Source organism: Larimichthys crocea, unplaced genomic scaffold, assembly GCF_000972845.2.
Source record: "Larimichthys crocea isolate SSNF unplaced genomic scaffold, L_crocea_2.0 scaffold148, whole genome shotgun sequence".
Taxonomy (NCBI): domain Eukaryota; kingdom Metazoa; phylum Chordata; class Actinopteri; family Sciaenidae; genus Larimichthys; species Larimichthys crocea.
Genome location: NW_020852030.1, coordinates 1,290,885 through 1,306,872, shown reverse-complemented (window position 1 = coordinate 1,306,872; position 15,988 = coordinate 1,290,885). Strand labels below are relative to the sequence as shown.

Genomic DNA, 15,988 nt, shown 5'->3' with positions numbered 1-15,988 from the left:
GTTTCTAAAGAAAGGAGATTTTTGTCATGTATTTTGTTGTTTAAATGTAAGTTGCACCTTTTTTTTTATTATAAGAGAACAGAAACTGTTTCAAGTTCAAGTTCAAGTCAGTATTGAAATTTCCTGTGCAAACGGCGTAAACATGAGATATCGAATATAAGTAAAAGATGTAGAAAATATACAAATCTAAAAATATATACAAGCTAAAGACATCCGTGTTGCAGTGTACTGGCATGCAAGTTTAATAAATAGTTTGTAGTTTTTCCTACAAATAAAAAGATAATTTAATTTGGTCATAATTTGTCTGTAGCTCATTTTGATTTTAAAAAATCCTGAAAAAATCGTATCGTGAACAAAAAATTGTGACTCAAATCGAGTCGTGAGTTGAGTGTATCGTTACATCCCTAGTGACTTAGTGCCTTAAAGCGTTGCGTCGTTTTAAGGTGTTACATAATCATTTCAGTCGGTAGAGTCCGATTTTAAACTCACAGGTTCGTGCGTTGTGTCTCAGCTCGTCCTATTTCATGGCATTGTGTTAGATTGCGTCACATCACGGTGTGGACATGATCCGGCTGTTATTTCTCGGGTTATTTCTGGTCCAGGTTTCTGCAGCGGTTGTTGTTTAGTTGGTCACTTGTTTGTGTTTAGTTGTTGTTGTTGTTGTTGTTGTTGTTGTTGACAGTTCGGCTCCTCCAGTTGGAGCTAAATGGGATTTGGCAGACTGTGACGATGACTGTGACCGGGACAGATTGTCCCATATGATTCATCAGCACAATCTTACAGTGACTGCTGCTGTGTGTGTGTGTGTGTGTGTGTGTGTGTGTGTGTGTGCGTGTTCATGTAAGTGTGTGGGTGGGTCAGTACTCTGTGTGTGTGTATGTGTGTGTGTTTATCATGTGGGAGGAAGGTAAAAAGGTGTGTGTATGTGTGTGAACAGGCAAACCTTTTCTGTCTCTTCAGCCTCTGACGCTCTGATCCAGGCTCAGCATTAAAAATCAAAAGCAGAATCAGAACCGTGAAGTCCTGATGAAGCAGATTTTAGCCTCTCGACGTGTGTCAAAGAAGATTAACACTAACCCGGGCACACAGTGTTTATGGAGCAATTATGTGTTTGGTGCCTTGCTCAATGAGGTGGACTGGCACCTTTGCAGCTACCAGTCCACCCTCGATACTGTGGTCCATGCTGGTGGGCCAAGTCCTTACGGACTGAGCTGCATGTTTGACCGTTAAACTCTGGCGGGAAGCCCTCAGTGGTTCATCCAGAGACATTAACATCAAAATCTGATGAGTAACACTGATGTTTAAGTGATTTCAGCTGTCATCTCACGACGAGCATTTCAGCTCAGCGTGTAACATGTGTGTGTGTGTGTGTGTGTGTGTGTGTGTGTGTGTGTGTGTGTGTGTCATCCAGACTACCCTCACGGTATCAGGCTGACGTCGGCGAATCCCGGAGGAGAGAGGAAGGTGCTCATCGTCTTCACAGCTCCGAGCCAGCAGGACCGAGCACGCTTCACCTCCGACCTCCGAGAGAGCATCGCAGAGGTCCAGGACATGGAGAAGTACAGGGTGGAGTGTAAGTATGTCATGAGCAGCCCTGTCCGTGTATGAATCTAACATTGTCAGACATTTAGAAGACCAATCAGTGACCATCAGCACTCAGGTCAGTGCAGCTGCATCTTATCGTTTACCTCCTCCTCCCTCCGTCCTCTCCAGCCGAGCTCGAGAAGCAGAAAGGTGTGATGCGTCCCGGCGTGTTGACGGGGGGACCAGGAGGAGGCGGGACGCCGGGTTCAAACACCGGCACCTTGAAGAGCGAGGTGGTGAACGGCACTCTGGGTAGGCCGAGCCTCGATGACACTTACGCCTCGGTGGACGGACTCAAACGCACGGCGCTCAGCTCGTCGCTGAGAGACCTCTCAGAGACAGGTGAGCACACACGTGAAGCGTTCACAGCGTTCTCCCGGTAAAATAACGTGACTGAGATGTTGAGCTGTTGTTTACTGCAGATTCTTTTTGTTATGACTCAGAGCAAACCTGCATCTGTGCTCTTATGCAACTGATGAAACAGTGATGAAATCTGAAATGGTAATATAATAAAGAGGGAAGTCTGAGGTCTGCCGTGACGCTCTGTCTCCACACGGTGGACAGTACGAGAACTACAACATGAAACATAAGAGGGAGATTTACTTTTTAATTTAATTGGCGTGTTTTGGGATTTTAGATGTTGACAGATATAACAAGATAAGTAATGTACTAACAAGTGGCATATTTTATGACTATATATAAACTATATATAACTCTTATTATATTCAGAAAGAGAAGAGAACAGATGAACAGAACGCCAAACAGTGAAAGTTTGGATGAAGGTGGAGCAGATTATTTCACCACAGATGAGATTTTTCTAAAGAATTCTCCATCTGAATTATGTTTTTTTTTATCATTTCTAATAATCATACAAACTCAATGTTCTTCTTTCCTGACAGAGTCGATGTTTTCCTCTCGTTGGTCTTTGAGCTCTTTGGTTGTTTCAGCTGCGTTCAGCAGAGATTGAAGGCTCTGTGAATTTATTTAACTTCACATCTTAAGGATGAAATGACTAAATGTTTAGAGGCCGGCTGTGTTTTTTTAAAAGCTTTTCTGAAGCTTCTCAAGTCTGTGAATCTTTGGCGAGGACGCCCACATTAGGAAGCAGTGGTGTAGGTCAGATATTACTTTTTAATGTGGTCGTTCTGTAAATAAATGCAGTGGGATAAAAAGTTATAACTGGTCAAATAAATCCCTCTGACATGTGGCAGCATTGAAGTATAAAGTAGTACTAGTAGCTACAATACTAAATGTATTTAGTTACATTCCATCACTGGAAATGCTCACAGAGACAGTTTCAGGTTAGCCCAGCTCCGCCCAATGTTCACCACCAACACCTCTAAGGCTCAGCAAACATGCTGCATCGTGTTTGTTACAGGACACAACATGTTTTGGGTTTTTTGGGAACTATTTGAACCTGAACAACCTTTAACCTCGCCTCGTTCTGATTGGGTAACAGGGAAGCGAGGTCGTAGGAACAGTGTGGGGTCATTGGACAGTACCATTGAAGTAAGTTTGGTGGGGTGGGGCAAAGGACGCATGATGATGTGACCTCCCAGCATGCCGCATGCAGCGTATCACACACACCTCAACGACTGCATGTGTCGATGTTCATGTGTTCGTCTTAATGTGCTGTGACGTTTCATCAGTGTTATCGCAGAAGCATGCGTCTGCGACAGAGAGATCTTTGAAGAACCGTCACTCCAGCTCTGTCTGACCGTAGATACAGAGACATCACAGCAAAGCTCATCAACTCAGCGATGCTGCAGCTGTGTCGTAACCACTAGGATGCCTCGCGTTTGTCTGCTTCATTCATTCCTGCATGTCTGTCCTGAATCACATCCGCTGTTCAATGGAAACATGATGAAGATTCATTTGAATTCATCATTTCAAGCAGCCGCTGATTCCAGTTCATATAGAACGAACATCAACTTGCAGAGACACAGACCTCGGTAATAGAGTTGATTTGGTCAGGGACGCTCAGTCGCGAGATGTCGCTTGACCACAGCTGTCCCTCAAACCAAAGGAGACGTCTTGGTGTCTCTAGACTCAGAGAGCTGGTTCATGAAATGAGCAAAGCCAGAACAGGTCAGGTAGAGTCAGAGTTTAGTCCATGAGTCCACCTGGAGCGAGAGACACTTCAGGCTGTGGATCATCGGATTGGCTGCCACAGTGGAAGTTTAATCTGGCTCAACTTCTCTGCAAACTCAGTGTGCATGCTAAGATCTGCAAACTAGCAGTAAACTCTGGCTAGATTAAAAGTTCGTGGTCACAAGTGAAGATGTGATGATTAAGAATGAACTGACACCAGTGGCTGCTCGGACGATCGATGATTTGCTGCTTTTTAAATATTATTAAATACATTTATTTAATTCTCTTCCACGCTCTGCTCCCTCCTCATCCTCGCAGGGTTCCATTATTAGCAGCCCTCGACCTCACCAGCAGCGCCCCCTGCCTGCTGGAGGTCTATCCTACAGCCCCATGATGGTCCCCTCGTCTCCAGCAGCTTACCGGCCACACCGCCCTACTCAGAGCCCCGGTACAGGGGTGGGGGGTGGGCCGGGGCTCTGTCACAACCAGGGGGGCGCCACCACCTCCCCGCACGGGAGCGGGGGAGGGGCTGGGGGCGGAGGAGGGATGGCGATTGGGGGAGGCCCGACTGGCGGCGGCCTGCTGGGGAATTTCTTCGGCAGTCGCAGAGGCAAGGTTCCTGGTCCCCTGACGATGACGTCGCCGACTCCGCAGGGTCCTCCGAGTCCCCTGATGATATCATCACCCCCCCACTACCCCGCCCCCGCCCTGCCCATCCCCCACCCATCCTCCCCTTCCCCATGCCCCTCCCCATCGCCCAACCTCGGCCAGTCGGACTCGGGAGGAGTTGGCGGGGGAGGCGTTACGGGAGGGGGGCCGTCCAAGCTTCAGGCTTGCACGCCCAGTACTGCCACGGCAACAGTGGAGGAGGAGGAGTAACTGGGCACCAGCAGCAGCAGACGCCGCCCCCGCCCACCACCACCATCACCGCTACCACATGCAGAGCGTCCCGCGCACCACGCCCTGTCGCACAGTGTCTCCGCCCCCCGGCGGCAGGGCCCGCCCGGCTGCGTTCCCTCTCATACCCAGCAGCATCAGAGGATGCAACATGGCGGCAGCGGCCAGCACCCACACTACAACCTGGGCTTCATAACGCCGCCGCCGCTGTCCCCTCACTCCCCCGTCACTCCCACTACCCCGCACGGACTCTACCACTCGCACCCTGCGGCGGCACGGCCAGGTGGAGGCGGCAAGCTCCCGCTGACCATCTCGCACTCGCAGCCCCACCCCCACGCTCACACACACTCTCACAACCACGCCGGGCACACACACTCCCCGCTCAGCCCCTCCCCCTCCGCCTCCCCCTCCACCCACTTCATCTTCTCCACCCCGCCGCCCCAGACGCCCTCGGCGCGCCTCGTCTCCCAGACGCCTCCGCAGCCCTACGGACCCCAGTACCCGCCCCTCACATCCATCCCGCCTCCCCCTCCGCACTCCCCATTACCTCCCCCGTCGGCCGGCCCGCTCTCCCTGCACCCGGGGGCAGGGGGAGGGCAAGGGGGAGGCCCCAAATCGAAACCCGTGAGCCGGATCAGCACGGTCGTGTGAGGAGGCAAAAGCTAAGGACAGTGGTCCGCTACCCCGCAGTGAGCCACCGGGGGGCGATAGTGAGGGGGGGCAGGAGAGGGAGGAGGAGAGGAGGAGGAGGAGGAGGAGGAGGAGGGCAGATGCAGGTGTATCAAAGTGGCCGCCTGGTGAGGAGGAGAGCACTGAGAGCGGGAAAGAGGAAATTACTCAGCTTGTGTTACTTTCACATCCACTTCCCCCGCAAGTAGAAAGACTCTCAAACTTCAAGACGTTTGTTTGTTGGGCAACTTTCCTGGGAAACCTGCTCATGGGGCAACTAGCAACGTAACGCTGAAGACAAACTGGTGAAGATCTCCTCATCTTCCCTTCAGAGGTGGAATCGAGAGGAGGTGTTTGTGTCATATCGTGAGCGTTTCTGTCGTGGACAAACGGTTCTGGGACCAGACGTGAAGGGAACAGTGCCTGAGAAGGTTAGCGCTCCATGCTAACACTGCAGACGGTGGGTCGATGGGACAGTTCAGGTTTTTCAGGAAGCCTGAGAACACGACGAGTCCTTTTATTATACTCCCAAAAAAAACAAAAAAAATCACACTTGTCTTGCACCACTTTGTTTTATTCGCACAAAAAGCACTTGTACCATCGCCATGAGGTGTCAGAGAAGCAGAAGTTAGCATTAACACGGTGCAGTTTGTGTCTTAGACAGGCGTGCATGACCTGTGCAATAGCTAATGAGTGTCACGTCGTGTGTCTACGGTTAAAATCCTATATGCACGGAGGAGGAGGAGGGAGTCGCTGTCATTTAAAGCCCCAATCCAGCATTTATTCGACCATCAGAAGTGCATTAGTGAAGGTTAAAACTTTACTTTCTACATGGACAATAAACTTTTTTAAAACTTTAAATAAGCCATCACAAAAACAAAAACTACAGGTGTCTTTTTACTTTTGTGTTGAACTAAAAAGCCTTTTAGTGTTTGTGGATTACAGGGTTCCAGCAGGGGGCGCTATGCTGTTGTTGTTGTTTTGGATTGGGACTTTAAAATGGGGGGTGTGTCACGTTTGACATGTAACATGTAAAAGGAGGATTTATTTAATCATTCGTACTAAATCAGTGAATGCTCCCCAGCAAGTACCCCAATAATAATAATGTATGTCGACTGTATTAATGCTCCATATCGTATACGTGACCCCCTCTTATGTTGCCAGGAAGGGAGATTATGCTGAAAGGTGCCAAACAGGGTGCAGTCTGGGAAACAGAGTCTTAATGTTTTACTGGTATGTCTACCTTTGATCAAGCTGGGGACTTAAGTTCAACAAAATCCTTCAACAGTCTAACACGCTGAACTGGAAATGTTCACAGAACTGGGTGGGAATTTAAAATCCAAACAAGACTTCCATAAGCTCGTCGTACATGTGGTCAGCTGATAGACGTCTGCAGCCTGAACATGACGTACGTACATCGATCCTTCAGACCTCTTTATCAGGAAGGAGGATCCTTTCTGCAGAGCAGACAGATATGCAATAGATGTTGTAACATGCTCATAATTTATAGGTATCGACCGAGAGGCGACGTCACAGAAACAAAACTGAAACTCAGAAAACATTTTATATTGATGCCAAAACTGACTGCGAGTCAGTTATTTCAAAAGATCTCAGCTCAAGAATCGATTACTCATTTTTTTAAATTAAAGTAATAAAAAATATGTTTTTGTACTTAATTATTATTTAAATTTCATATCTCAACTCTTACTAAACTAAACTAAGACTATCTACATTTGCATCATTGTTGGGAGATAAAGCATCAGCCGAATGTCAGAATCCATCGACTGTCATCGGCTGACGATTTAGTCGTGGATGTCGTCTCCATTCTCACATCTTAAGTTGCAAATCAGACTGTAAACAATGACAGAGGAAGACTTCTGTCATCTGGATTTCTGCTGGTTGAAACATTGGCGGTTGCCCTCAGAGACGATGGGTTCCAAGATTGTGAAGTAAATTCTATTAATCTCAATTTATCTCGCAAGTCTGTGAATACTTTTGCCTTTCGATGTTACAACGTGGACCTGCTGACAGAAATAATGGTTAACTTCCCACCCAGTTCAAACTGGTATTTTCTCTCAGTAGGATGTGAAATCTTCAAAACATTTCTGGTGACCTTGAAGGAAACAAAGTTTAATCCCACTTTCACTTCTTGTATTGCAAAATGCAGAATAAGGTGCCTTCAGACGGAGGGATAGTCCGATCATAAGAAATGTTCAAGAAAAGACAAGCTCGGAATATAAAAATTGAGCATTTGAATCAGTAATATATTGATTGTATCCATTCAAAAGAACAAATATCAAACCACCACCACAGGACTGAACTCTTCGAACTCTACAAAGGAACCTGGATACTGGACCTACCTTCATCTCACAGGACAGTGCAGAAAACGTTTCACCGTCACTTCAGCACTAAATGAAATATTCTTGAACAACTCATTTTTATGCATTATTTTTCGCACTTTTAGTTCAAACCTACCACACCAGTATTTTCTCTTCTTTCTCTCCATTTGATCGAGATCACCGGATGTCAGGGCAGGAAGCCCATGATGGCTGGTAGAAAGTTCTTCGACCATTTGAACTATTTTACCAGCCATTTGTACTTTTTTTGACCAGAAATAAACCTCCCAGTGCTGGTTGCTTTCCTGTCATTTATATATATATACCAGCGTTTAACTGGTGGATGATGGGAAATTCCTCCGATGTTCTGAATGCAAACATTGATGACACATTTTTAGTTTCCCTGTGATTACGTGAATGCGCCGACTGTAGATATTAACTGTACAGTGTGTTCTATTTTCAATGGGGCCAACAGCATCGATCTGTAACTAAAGGTTCAGAATTGCTTGAATTAACAAAATGTATGCTCTAAAAACCAAAAGTTCTTCAAGATATTTACGAGTAACGAGAAAAACAAAACAATAAAAAATACCTTGAATGTTTTTTGTAGAAGCCTTTTGTGTTCAAGGTTTGTGGAAACGCCGTCACGGATTACAATCAGAAGACGGAGTTCCTCAGGGAACCATCTTGGGTCCCCTATTGTTTTAAATCTGAAGAACCCCTTTGACTTTTTAGAGTGTGCTACTGATATTATTATCAATATTGTTGTGTGACAAGCTTCTACTAACATAACGTATTCCTTGGGCTGTTTTTGTATTTTTAGCATTTTTAATTTTGTTATGTGCTTACGAGTATGAGATGATTTTCTTTTTGTTTTCTTTTTCTGATTTTGGGCATCTTATGGAATTTTTACTATGTTTACAACAATCCAAGATTTTTCTGTGACTAACATACAACTAATATGTTCTAATATTTTAATACAGACTGTGATAATTACTTTTATTCATCCCTGCATGCTTGTTCAAACACACGAAGCCTCTCACCAACCTTTAACGGAAACAAGCAACATTTCTGCTACTGAACATACAAATAACCAACATGCTGAGCTGCTATAGGAATTCTGGACCTCCGCGTCCCCATCATGTATCTCCAACCACCTACGGAAACACTTGGCCTCTTTGCAGTGACACCACGGCTAATCCAGACTTAAACTAAACACACTTGAAATAACTAAACAAAGTTCTCGAGGAGCACTGGATCAAACCTACCTCGTAAGGGATTACACAACATTTCACCCTGTTCCACTGCGCACCCGAGCTGAATCGATCCTCACTAAAGTTCCCATTTTAAAGCTCCATGCTCGTGCTTTAGCATGTTGTAACTCACAAACTGTATGTACTTCACGTGACTGCCAACCATTTTTTACAAATCATCCCTCGGTTTTTAGATTTGTTTCCTTCCTTCGGGCAGGCTTTGCTTTCAGGAGGATAATCCATCACTGTCAACATTTATTAGTTCAAGGTCGGAGCAGATCCTCACAGTGTTTCACTTCAGAAGAATGTGAAGCTGCTCAAGTGTACAAACAAACACATATTCAGGCATGATTTCGACTTCCCAGTTGCGTCCTATGCTCAGTCCCCAGTATGTACGCACTGGGAGCTCTAGCTTACGTTGTTTCTTTGAGATTTGAAAGTCGGTTGCAGAGCGTCCATGTTTGCCTGTTCTGTTCGATCTGGAGTTGGTTTGCTGATAACAAATCTCATCAATGCAATAACCTGCAGCAACCAATCATCAATTCTCGAATGTTATCTGTGATGGGTTAGCGAGCTGCAGTCTGGAAGGTCGGGAATCAATCTCAAACTGTAATTGACGGTTTGCAGAGGTGGTGTAAAGTATATACAGTTTAAGAACATGCACAAACACAGGCATGGTCCTTCAGATATTCTTATTTAAATATGTTTTTATCTGCCCGGGTCTGCTCTCCACTATCAGTTTGCATGTGGTATTTATTACAGTATCTGCACTGAATGAAACTGTATTATAAACATGAATGTACATAACCATCGTTATATGAAAAATAACAATGCGAGTACTCACTTTGCTCCACGGCGGGCAGTTTGTCTCTGGCTGCATTCACACCGGGAACAGAAGATCTGAAACACGTCATTCTTCTGCTTCAGTGTGAACGCAGTCTGTGTTGTGTGTGTCTATACGAGGGCGATGTACCGGGGGTCCGACGCTTCGGACCGCTTCATGGAGAAAAAACATATTTCTTGTTTATAATGTAGAGCAAAGAGAGACTGCAATAGTCCTTGTAAAATTGTATGAGTACAGTGTCAAATATGTGTCAACAGAGACGACATTATTTTAAAAATTATGTATGGAAGATTTTAGCTGTGTATATAAATATATATTACTTGTACTTTGTTTTTGAAATTGCAGAGATATGACAAAAGTGGAAATATTTATTGCTCTAAAGATATAAAAAAAATCTGTTCATGTTGATGGAAAAGACGTGTCCTGTTTTGTTTTGGGTGGTCGTACACTCACACACACACACACACACACACACACACACACACACACACACACACACACGACAGTACTTCAGCATCAAATGTTCATAAACAATCAGGTGAAATAAATAAAGTTCTTAATTATTCTAAATATTTGAAATGTTCAGTCAGCCTCGACGTGATTAGCTTAGCTTAGCATAAAGACTGGAAGCAGGTAGAAACAGCTAGCCTGGACACTTTTACATGTCTGTTTGTGACATTTTGTGTGTGTGCCAAAGAGTTACACACATGTCACTAGGTTAACTGGGCGGCTGTGGATAAGTGGGTTGTCGGTGAATCTGATGGTCGGTGGTTCGATCCCCGGCTCCTCCAGCCTGCACTGATGCTGCACCATCAGTGTGTGAATGTGTGTGAATGTGTGTGAATGTGTGTGAATGTGTGTGAGTGTGTGTGAATGTGTGTGAATGTGTGTGGATGTGTGTGGATGTGTGTGAATGTTAGCTCCTGAGACTGATGACCCCGTTAAGACTTCTGCACCGTCTGTCTTCAACAGTCGATCACGTCTTAATGGACGGCAGGTGTAACTCAAATCATCGTGGCGTTGTTGTTTGAACAGATTGTGTAACTCAAATCATCGTGGCGTTGTTGTTTGAACAGATTAGTTCATGTTTGCACAATATTCAACAGAGAAATCAATCCACATCTTTTCAGCTGCAGTGTCATTTTACTTCTGTTTGTCGAGAACGTTTTAATTTTAATTTTATAGAAAATGAAAAACCAAATCTCTTATAATAAATGTAAAACATCAATTTCATTTAAGTTTGGTATAATTCATTTAATTTAATTTAATCCTCTTTTATTTTGTTAGTTTTATTTTTGCTCGTGTCACGTGTTCAGTGTTTCCGCTTAAACCGGAAGTGCTTCTTCATCTTCTGCAGCAGCTGCGTGTGTGTCGCGTTGCTAACTGTCACAAATGTGGTGAGTTTGTTTTTATATGTTTTATATTTCATACATTTTATATTTTATATGTTTGTGTTTCTTTAACCGTGTAACGAGCGGACGCTGTCAGTCAGTTTAGCCTGTTAGCCTCGTTAGCATCTTTCTATTCAGGGACACGGGCTGATGCTAATGCTAACGTTAGCCGGCCGGTTAGCTTAGCTCCCGCTGCTTCTGACCAGAACAACGAGTCACCGAGTCATCGAGTCACCGAATCATCGAGTCACCGAATCACCGAGTCACCGATACAACGAGTCACCGAATCACTGAGTCATCGAGTCAACAAATCATCGAAACATCGAGTCACCGAATCATCGAATCACCGAGTCAACGAATCACCGAGTGAACGAGTCATCGAGTCACCGAATCAACGAGTCACCGAATCAACGAGTCATCGAGTCACCGGGCAGGCTGCTGGTCTGAGCTAATTGAAGGTGAAACTACAGAAGAAGAAGGAGAGCTCAGCAACGTTCAGAGAACATGAAAATAACGTTATAATAACATTATCATAATAATAATACTAACAGACGGTATGACTGGATGAATACACTGTGTCACTGTGATGTACTACACCGTGTACACTCTGTACTCATCAGTATTTAAATATTAGTATTTGTTTACACAGCTGTGGATCAGCGGGTCGACGGTCGCTGGTTCGATCCCGAAGTCAGACTCAGGTTTAGAAGCTGGTTCATGAATAAACAAAGTGAGGACACACACAGAGGACATGATCAGAGTCTGTGGATCCACCTGGACAGTCCCTGAGACCAGAGACTGTCTCTGAGACCAGAGTCTGTCTCAGAGACTGTCTCAGAGACTAGAGACAGTTTTATTTCTAAGTCATAACAGAAGTTATTTCATAACTTTCACCTTCATGTCTGTGATGATGAGTTATTTTTTCATTTTTCTGAAACATAAAAACTTTAAATGTTATTAAATCAGGAAACATGTGAGACGTCCTCAGACGTCCTCTGCTGTTCTCTGCTGTTTGCCGTGTGGACATGAAGAATCTGTCTCAGTTGTCCCGTCCTCTCTCAGATCGTGTCTCAGGTCGTCTTCAGGTCGTCTCCCCGTGTCTCTGCGTGTCTCGGCTGGTTAACGGAGAGCGATGTCCGGTCCGGAGCTGCTGCTGGACTCCAGCATCCGGCTGTGGGTGGTGCTGCCCATCGTCTTCATCACGTTCTTCGTGGGGATCATCCGTCACTACGTCACCCAGCTGCTGCACAGCGACAAGAAGGTGGACCTGGAGCAGGTGTCCGACAGGTGAGGCCTCTCTGAGGCAGCCTGTTTCTGATTGGTGGGCTACACTGTGATGTCACTAATGTGTGTGTGTGTGTGTGTGTGTGCAGTCAGGTGCTCCTGCGCAGCCGAATCCTCAGAGAGAACGGGAAGTACATCCCCCGACAGGTGAGCATCCTGCAGCACTTCCTGTTCACTGCCCTGCTTCGATTGGACGGATTTCTGACTCTGTGTGTGTGTGTGTGTGTGTGTGTGTGTGTGTGTGTGTGTGTGTGTGTCTGTTTTCAGTCGTTTGCTATGAGGAAACATTATTTCAACAACGCAGAGACCGGCTTCTTCAAGAAGGTCAAGAGGAAGGTCGTCCCCAAGAACCCCATGACAGGTGTGTGTGTGTGTGTGTGTCTGTCTCTGTGTGTGTGTGTGTGTGTGTGTCTCTCTGTGTGTGTGTCTGTGTGTGTGTGTGTGTGTCTGTGTGTGTGTGTGTGTGTGTGTGTCTGTGTGTGTCTGTCTCTGTGTGTCTGTGTGTGTCTGTGTGTGTGTGTGTCTGTGTGTGTGTGTGTGTGTCTGTGTGTGTCTGTGTGCGTCTGTGTGTGTGTTCAGCTCTTACAGATTTTATTTATGTCGTGCTTCCTTGAAATGTCCTCACTGCTATACATGAACTCTGTGTGTGTGTGTGTGTGTGTGTGTGTGTGTGTATCAGACACCAGCATGTTGACGGACATGATGAAGGGAAATCTGACCAACGTCCTGCCAATGATCGTGATTGGTGGATGGATCAACTGGGCGTTCTCTGGATTCGTCATCAGTGAGTTTACTTTCATCTTCATCATCATCATCATCATCATCATCATCATCATCATCATCATCACACTTCAGTTTTTGTCTCTGACTTTGTTTTTGTCTTTTCTTGTCGTGCAGCCAAAGTTCCGTTTCCTCTGACTCTGAGGTTCAAACCGATGTTGCAGCGCGGGATCGACCTGCTGTCACTGGACGCCTCCTGGTACACTTCACCCACAGCCAGTGAACGCACCACAGCCAGTGAACGCACCACAGCCAGTGAACGCACCACAGCCAGTGAACGCACCACAGCCAGTGAACGCACCACAGCCAGTGAACGCAACACAGCCAGTGAACGCACCACACACAGTGAACGCACCACAGCCAGTGAACATCTGTACACACATCTGTTTTAGTGCGTGTGAGTGTTTGAGCTGCATCCTGTCCTGATGCGTGTTTCCTCGTCGTGCAGGGTGAGTTCGGCGTCCTGGTACTTCCTGAACGTGTTTGGACTGCGGAGCATGTACAGTCTGATCCTGGGTCAGGACAACGGTGAGTGTTTGTGTCACGGAACGGACGAGAGTTTGAGTTCAGATTCATCAAAACGTCTCGATTGTTTCTTTGATAACCAACACGACCTTCATCCCCCGCGACCTTCATCCCCCGCGACCTTCATCCCCCGCGACCATCATCCGTCGCGACCATCATCCGTCGCGACCTTCATCCCACGCGGCCTTCATCCGTCGCGACCTTCATGCGTCGCGACCATCATCCCACGCGACCTTCATCCCACGCGACCTTCATGCGTCGCGACCTTCATGCGTCGCGACCTTCATGCGTCGCGACCTTCATCCCACGCGACCTTCATCCCACGCGACCTTCATGCGTCACGACCTTCATGCGTCGCGACCTTCATGCGTCGCGACCTTCATCCCCCGCGGCCTTCATCCCCCGCGGCCTTCATCCCCCGCGGCCTTCATCCCACGCGGCCTTCATCCGACGCGACCTTCATCCCCCGCGACCTTCATCCCCCGCGACCATCATGCGTCGCGACCCTCATCCGTCGCGACCTTCATGCGTCGGGACCTTCATCCCCCGCGACCTTCATCCCCCGCGACCTTCATCCCCCGCGACCCTCATGCGTCGCGACCCTCATCCGACGCGGCCTTCATCCCCCGCGGCCTTCATCCGACGCGACCTTCATGCGTCGCGACCTTCATCCCACGCGACCGCGACCTTCATGCGTCGCGACCTTCATCCCACGCGACCTTCATCCGCCACGACGATTCTTTTAATGGACGAGGCTGAATGTTTATTTCGAACGTCACACTGAGACAAACATGAATCTCATTGGTTCAAACAGCTGCTGACCAATCACGGATCATGCAGGACCAGATGACGGGCGCTGCCATGGCGATGCCGCCGGACCCCAACAAGGCTTTCAAGGTGAGAGGTCACCGAAGTGGACGTCAGGTCGTTGTTGTGGCGCCTTGTTCTAACGCTTCCTGTTTGTCTGCAGAGCGAGTGGGAGGCGCTGGAGATCGTGGAACATAAGTGGGCGCTGGAGAACGTGGAGGACGAGCTGATGTCCAGAGACCTGAACTTTGGAGCTCTCTTCAGCCAGGACCTCAAATCCACCATGTTCTAGAACGAAGAGGAGCAACCCACGAGCTCTGGAACGTTTGGGGAACGTTTGTAGGACGTTTGTAGGACTGGAACATAGTTTACACAAACTGGTTAACGGAGCGAAGCTGTCAGATCTCCGTCAGGCACTTTTTACCTTTTTACGAGCTCCAAATTCAAAGTGTGTAAAAGTGCCTTCTGGATGAAACGCACCGCGGACAGAAGCTCAGAATAAAAACAGTAACGACAACAAAACTTTCCCAGAGCTTTCTCTCATGGTCTGCTTCATTTAAACGTTTGTAGTTTTCATGCAGTCTGTTCCAGATTTTCGAACATTTGAACAGTCGTCGCTCGGCGGCGCCGTGCAGCACTCGACTTCTAGAAAAGTTTCCAAACGTTCCAGAGCACCGGGTTTGTTTGAGTGAACCAGCAGATTCTGCACCAGACGAATCCTCTCAGGACGACATTAGAGACGACCCGGACGTTTGTGTGCGGAGCTTTTTAAAACGACGGCGTGTTCGTGTTCTCAGCCTGCAGGACGGAACTCTTTGCATGTACTTTTTCTACACTGTGGTTGTCCAGCTGAGACAGCGACAACGTGAAGAGTGACACGGTTTAATAAAGGTGCCATCAAAATAACTGGATGTGTCTGTCGTCTGTTGTCACACCTCGGGTCAGCTGATCTGTCCCTGACACTGTCAGCTGACTGCTTTAGTGGCGGTGGGAACTTTTACACCTGCAGTTTAAAGACGGGTCGTTCAGTATCTGAAGGTAACGTGTGAGACTTCCTGTAGCTGTGTTCACTTTCAGGTGTCATTCAACCTGATGACATCACTGTCGTCGTGTCACATGAACGCATCATTTCGACTCTTCACCTGGTCAAACATCCTGTCTGACTTTCTGAACGTCAGCACGTCGTCAGTGCGGTGATGTATTCACGTCTGATCAAATAACCCGAAGGTTGGTGGTTCGATCCCCGCTCTCACTGCTTGAAGATTGGAAAGGCTCGCACGGTGTCAGTTCACCTCCTTGCCACAGCGTCCTTGAGCAAGGCACCGTACCCCCCAACATGCAAATCCAGTCTGTGTGTGTGTGTGTGTGTGTGTGTGTGTTCCGACAGGTGCCAACTCGACGGGTCGAAAGCAGAAAGATAATTTCAGGTGTACAATGTCATTAATAAAGTTTCTGAAATTAAAATGTCGAGCAGATGAACGTGGAAATAAAAAGCTGAGAGCTGAAGCTCAGATCCAAACTGGACTG

The 15,988-nt window shown here is 46.9% G+C and overlaps 2 protein-coding genes across 2 annotated transcripts in view; both read left to right on the top strand.

Annotated features, from left to right (window-relative positions):
- LOC104939233 (IQ motif and SEC7 domain-containing protein 1) overlaps positions 1 to 4,554 on the top strand; it is a 135,247-nt gene extending 130,693 nt beyond the window's left edge. Inside the window, exons 15-18 of the mRNA XM_027275548.1 lie at positions 1,412 to 1,573; positions 1,714 to 1,926; positions 3,044 to 3,093; positions 3,994 to 4,554. Coding sequence (XP_027131349.1) covers positions 1,412 to 1,573; positions 1,714 to 1,926; positions 3,044 to 3,093; positions 3,994 to 4,554 — 986 coding nt within the window. The remainder of the gene's footprint in view (positions 1 to 1,411; positions 1,574 to 1,713; positions 1,927 to 3,043; positions 3,094 to 3,993) is intronic.
- A 6,418-nt stretch (positions 4,555 to 10,972) lies between these two features.
- zgc:86609 (TMCO1/EMC3 family protein) lies at positions 10,973 to 15,367 on the top strand. The gene is made up of 9 exons (XM_019272330.2): positions 10,973 to 11,071; positions 12,128 to 12,352; positions 12,439 to 12,496; positions 12,617 to 12,710; positions 13,029 to 13,133; positions 13,247 to 13,328; positions 13,578 to 13,657; positions 14,469 to 14,551; positions 14,625 to 15,367. The coding sequence occupies exons 2-9, from the start codon at positions 12,198 to 12,200 to the stop codon at positions 14,751 to 14,753; spliced, it is 786 nt and encodes a 261-aa protein (XP_019127875.1). The 5' UTR covers positions 10,973 to 11,071; positions 12,128 to 12,197; the 3' UTR covers positions 14,754 to 15,367.
- Positions 15,368 to 15,988: the final 621 nt, after the last annotated feature.

What these genes read in the sequence shown, in the direction of transcription:
- zgc:86609 (XM_019272330.2), top strand. Translation starts at nt 12,198, where the DNA reads ATGTCCGGTCCGGAGCTGCTGCTGGACTCCAGCATCCGGCTGTGGGTG. An exon ending in CCCCAAGAACCCCATGACAG is followed by an intron (nt 12,711 to 13,028) that starts GTGTGTGTGTGT and finishes TGTGTGTATCAG; the next exon opens with ACACCAGCATGTTGACGGAC. An exon ending in ACCCCAACAAGGCTTTCAAG is followed by an intron (nt 14,552 to 14,624) that starts GTGAGAGGTCAC and finishes GTTTGTCTGCAG; the next exon opens with AGCGAGTGGGAGGCGCTGGA.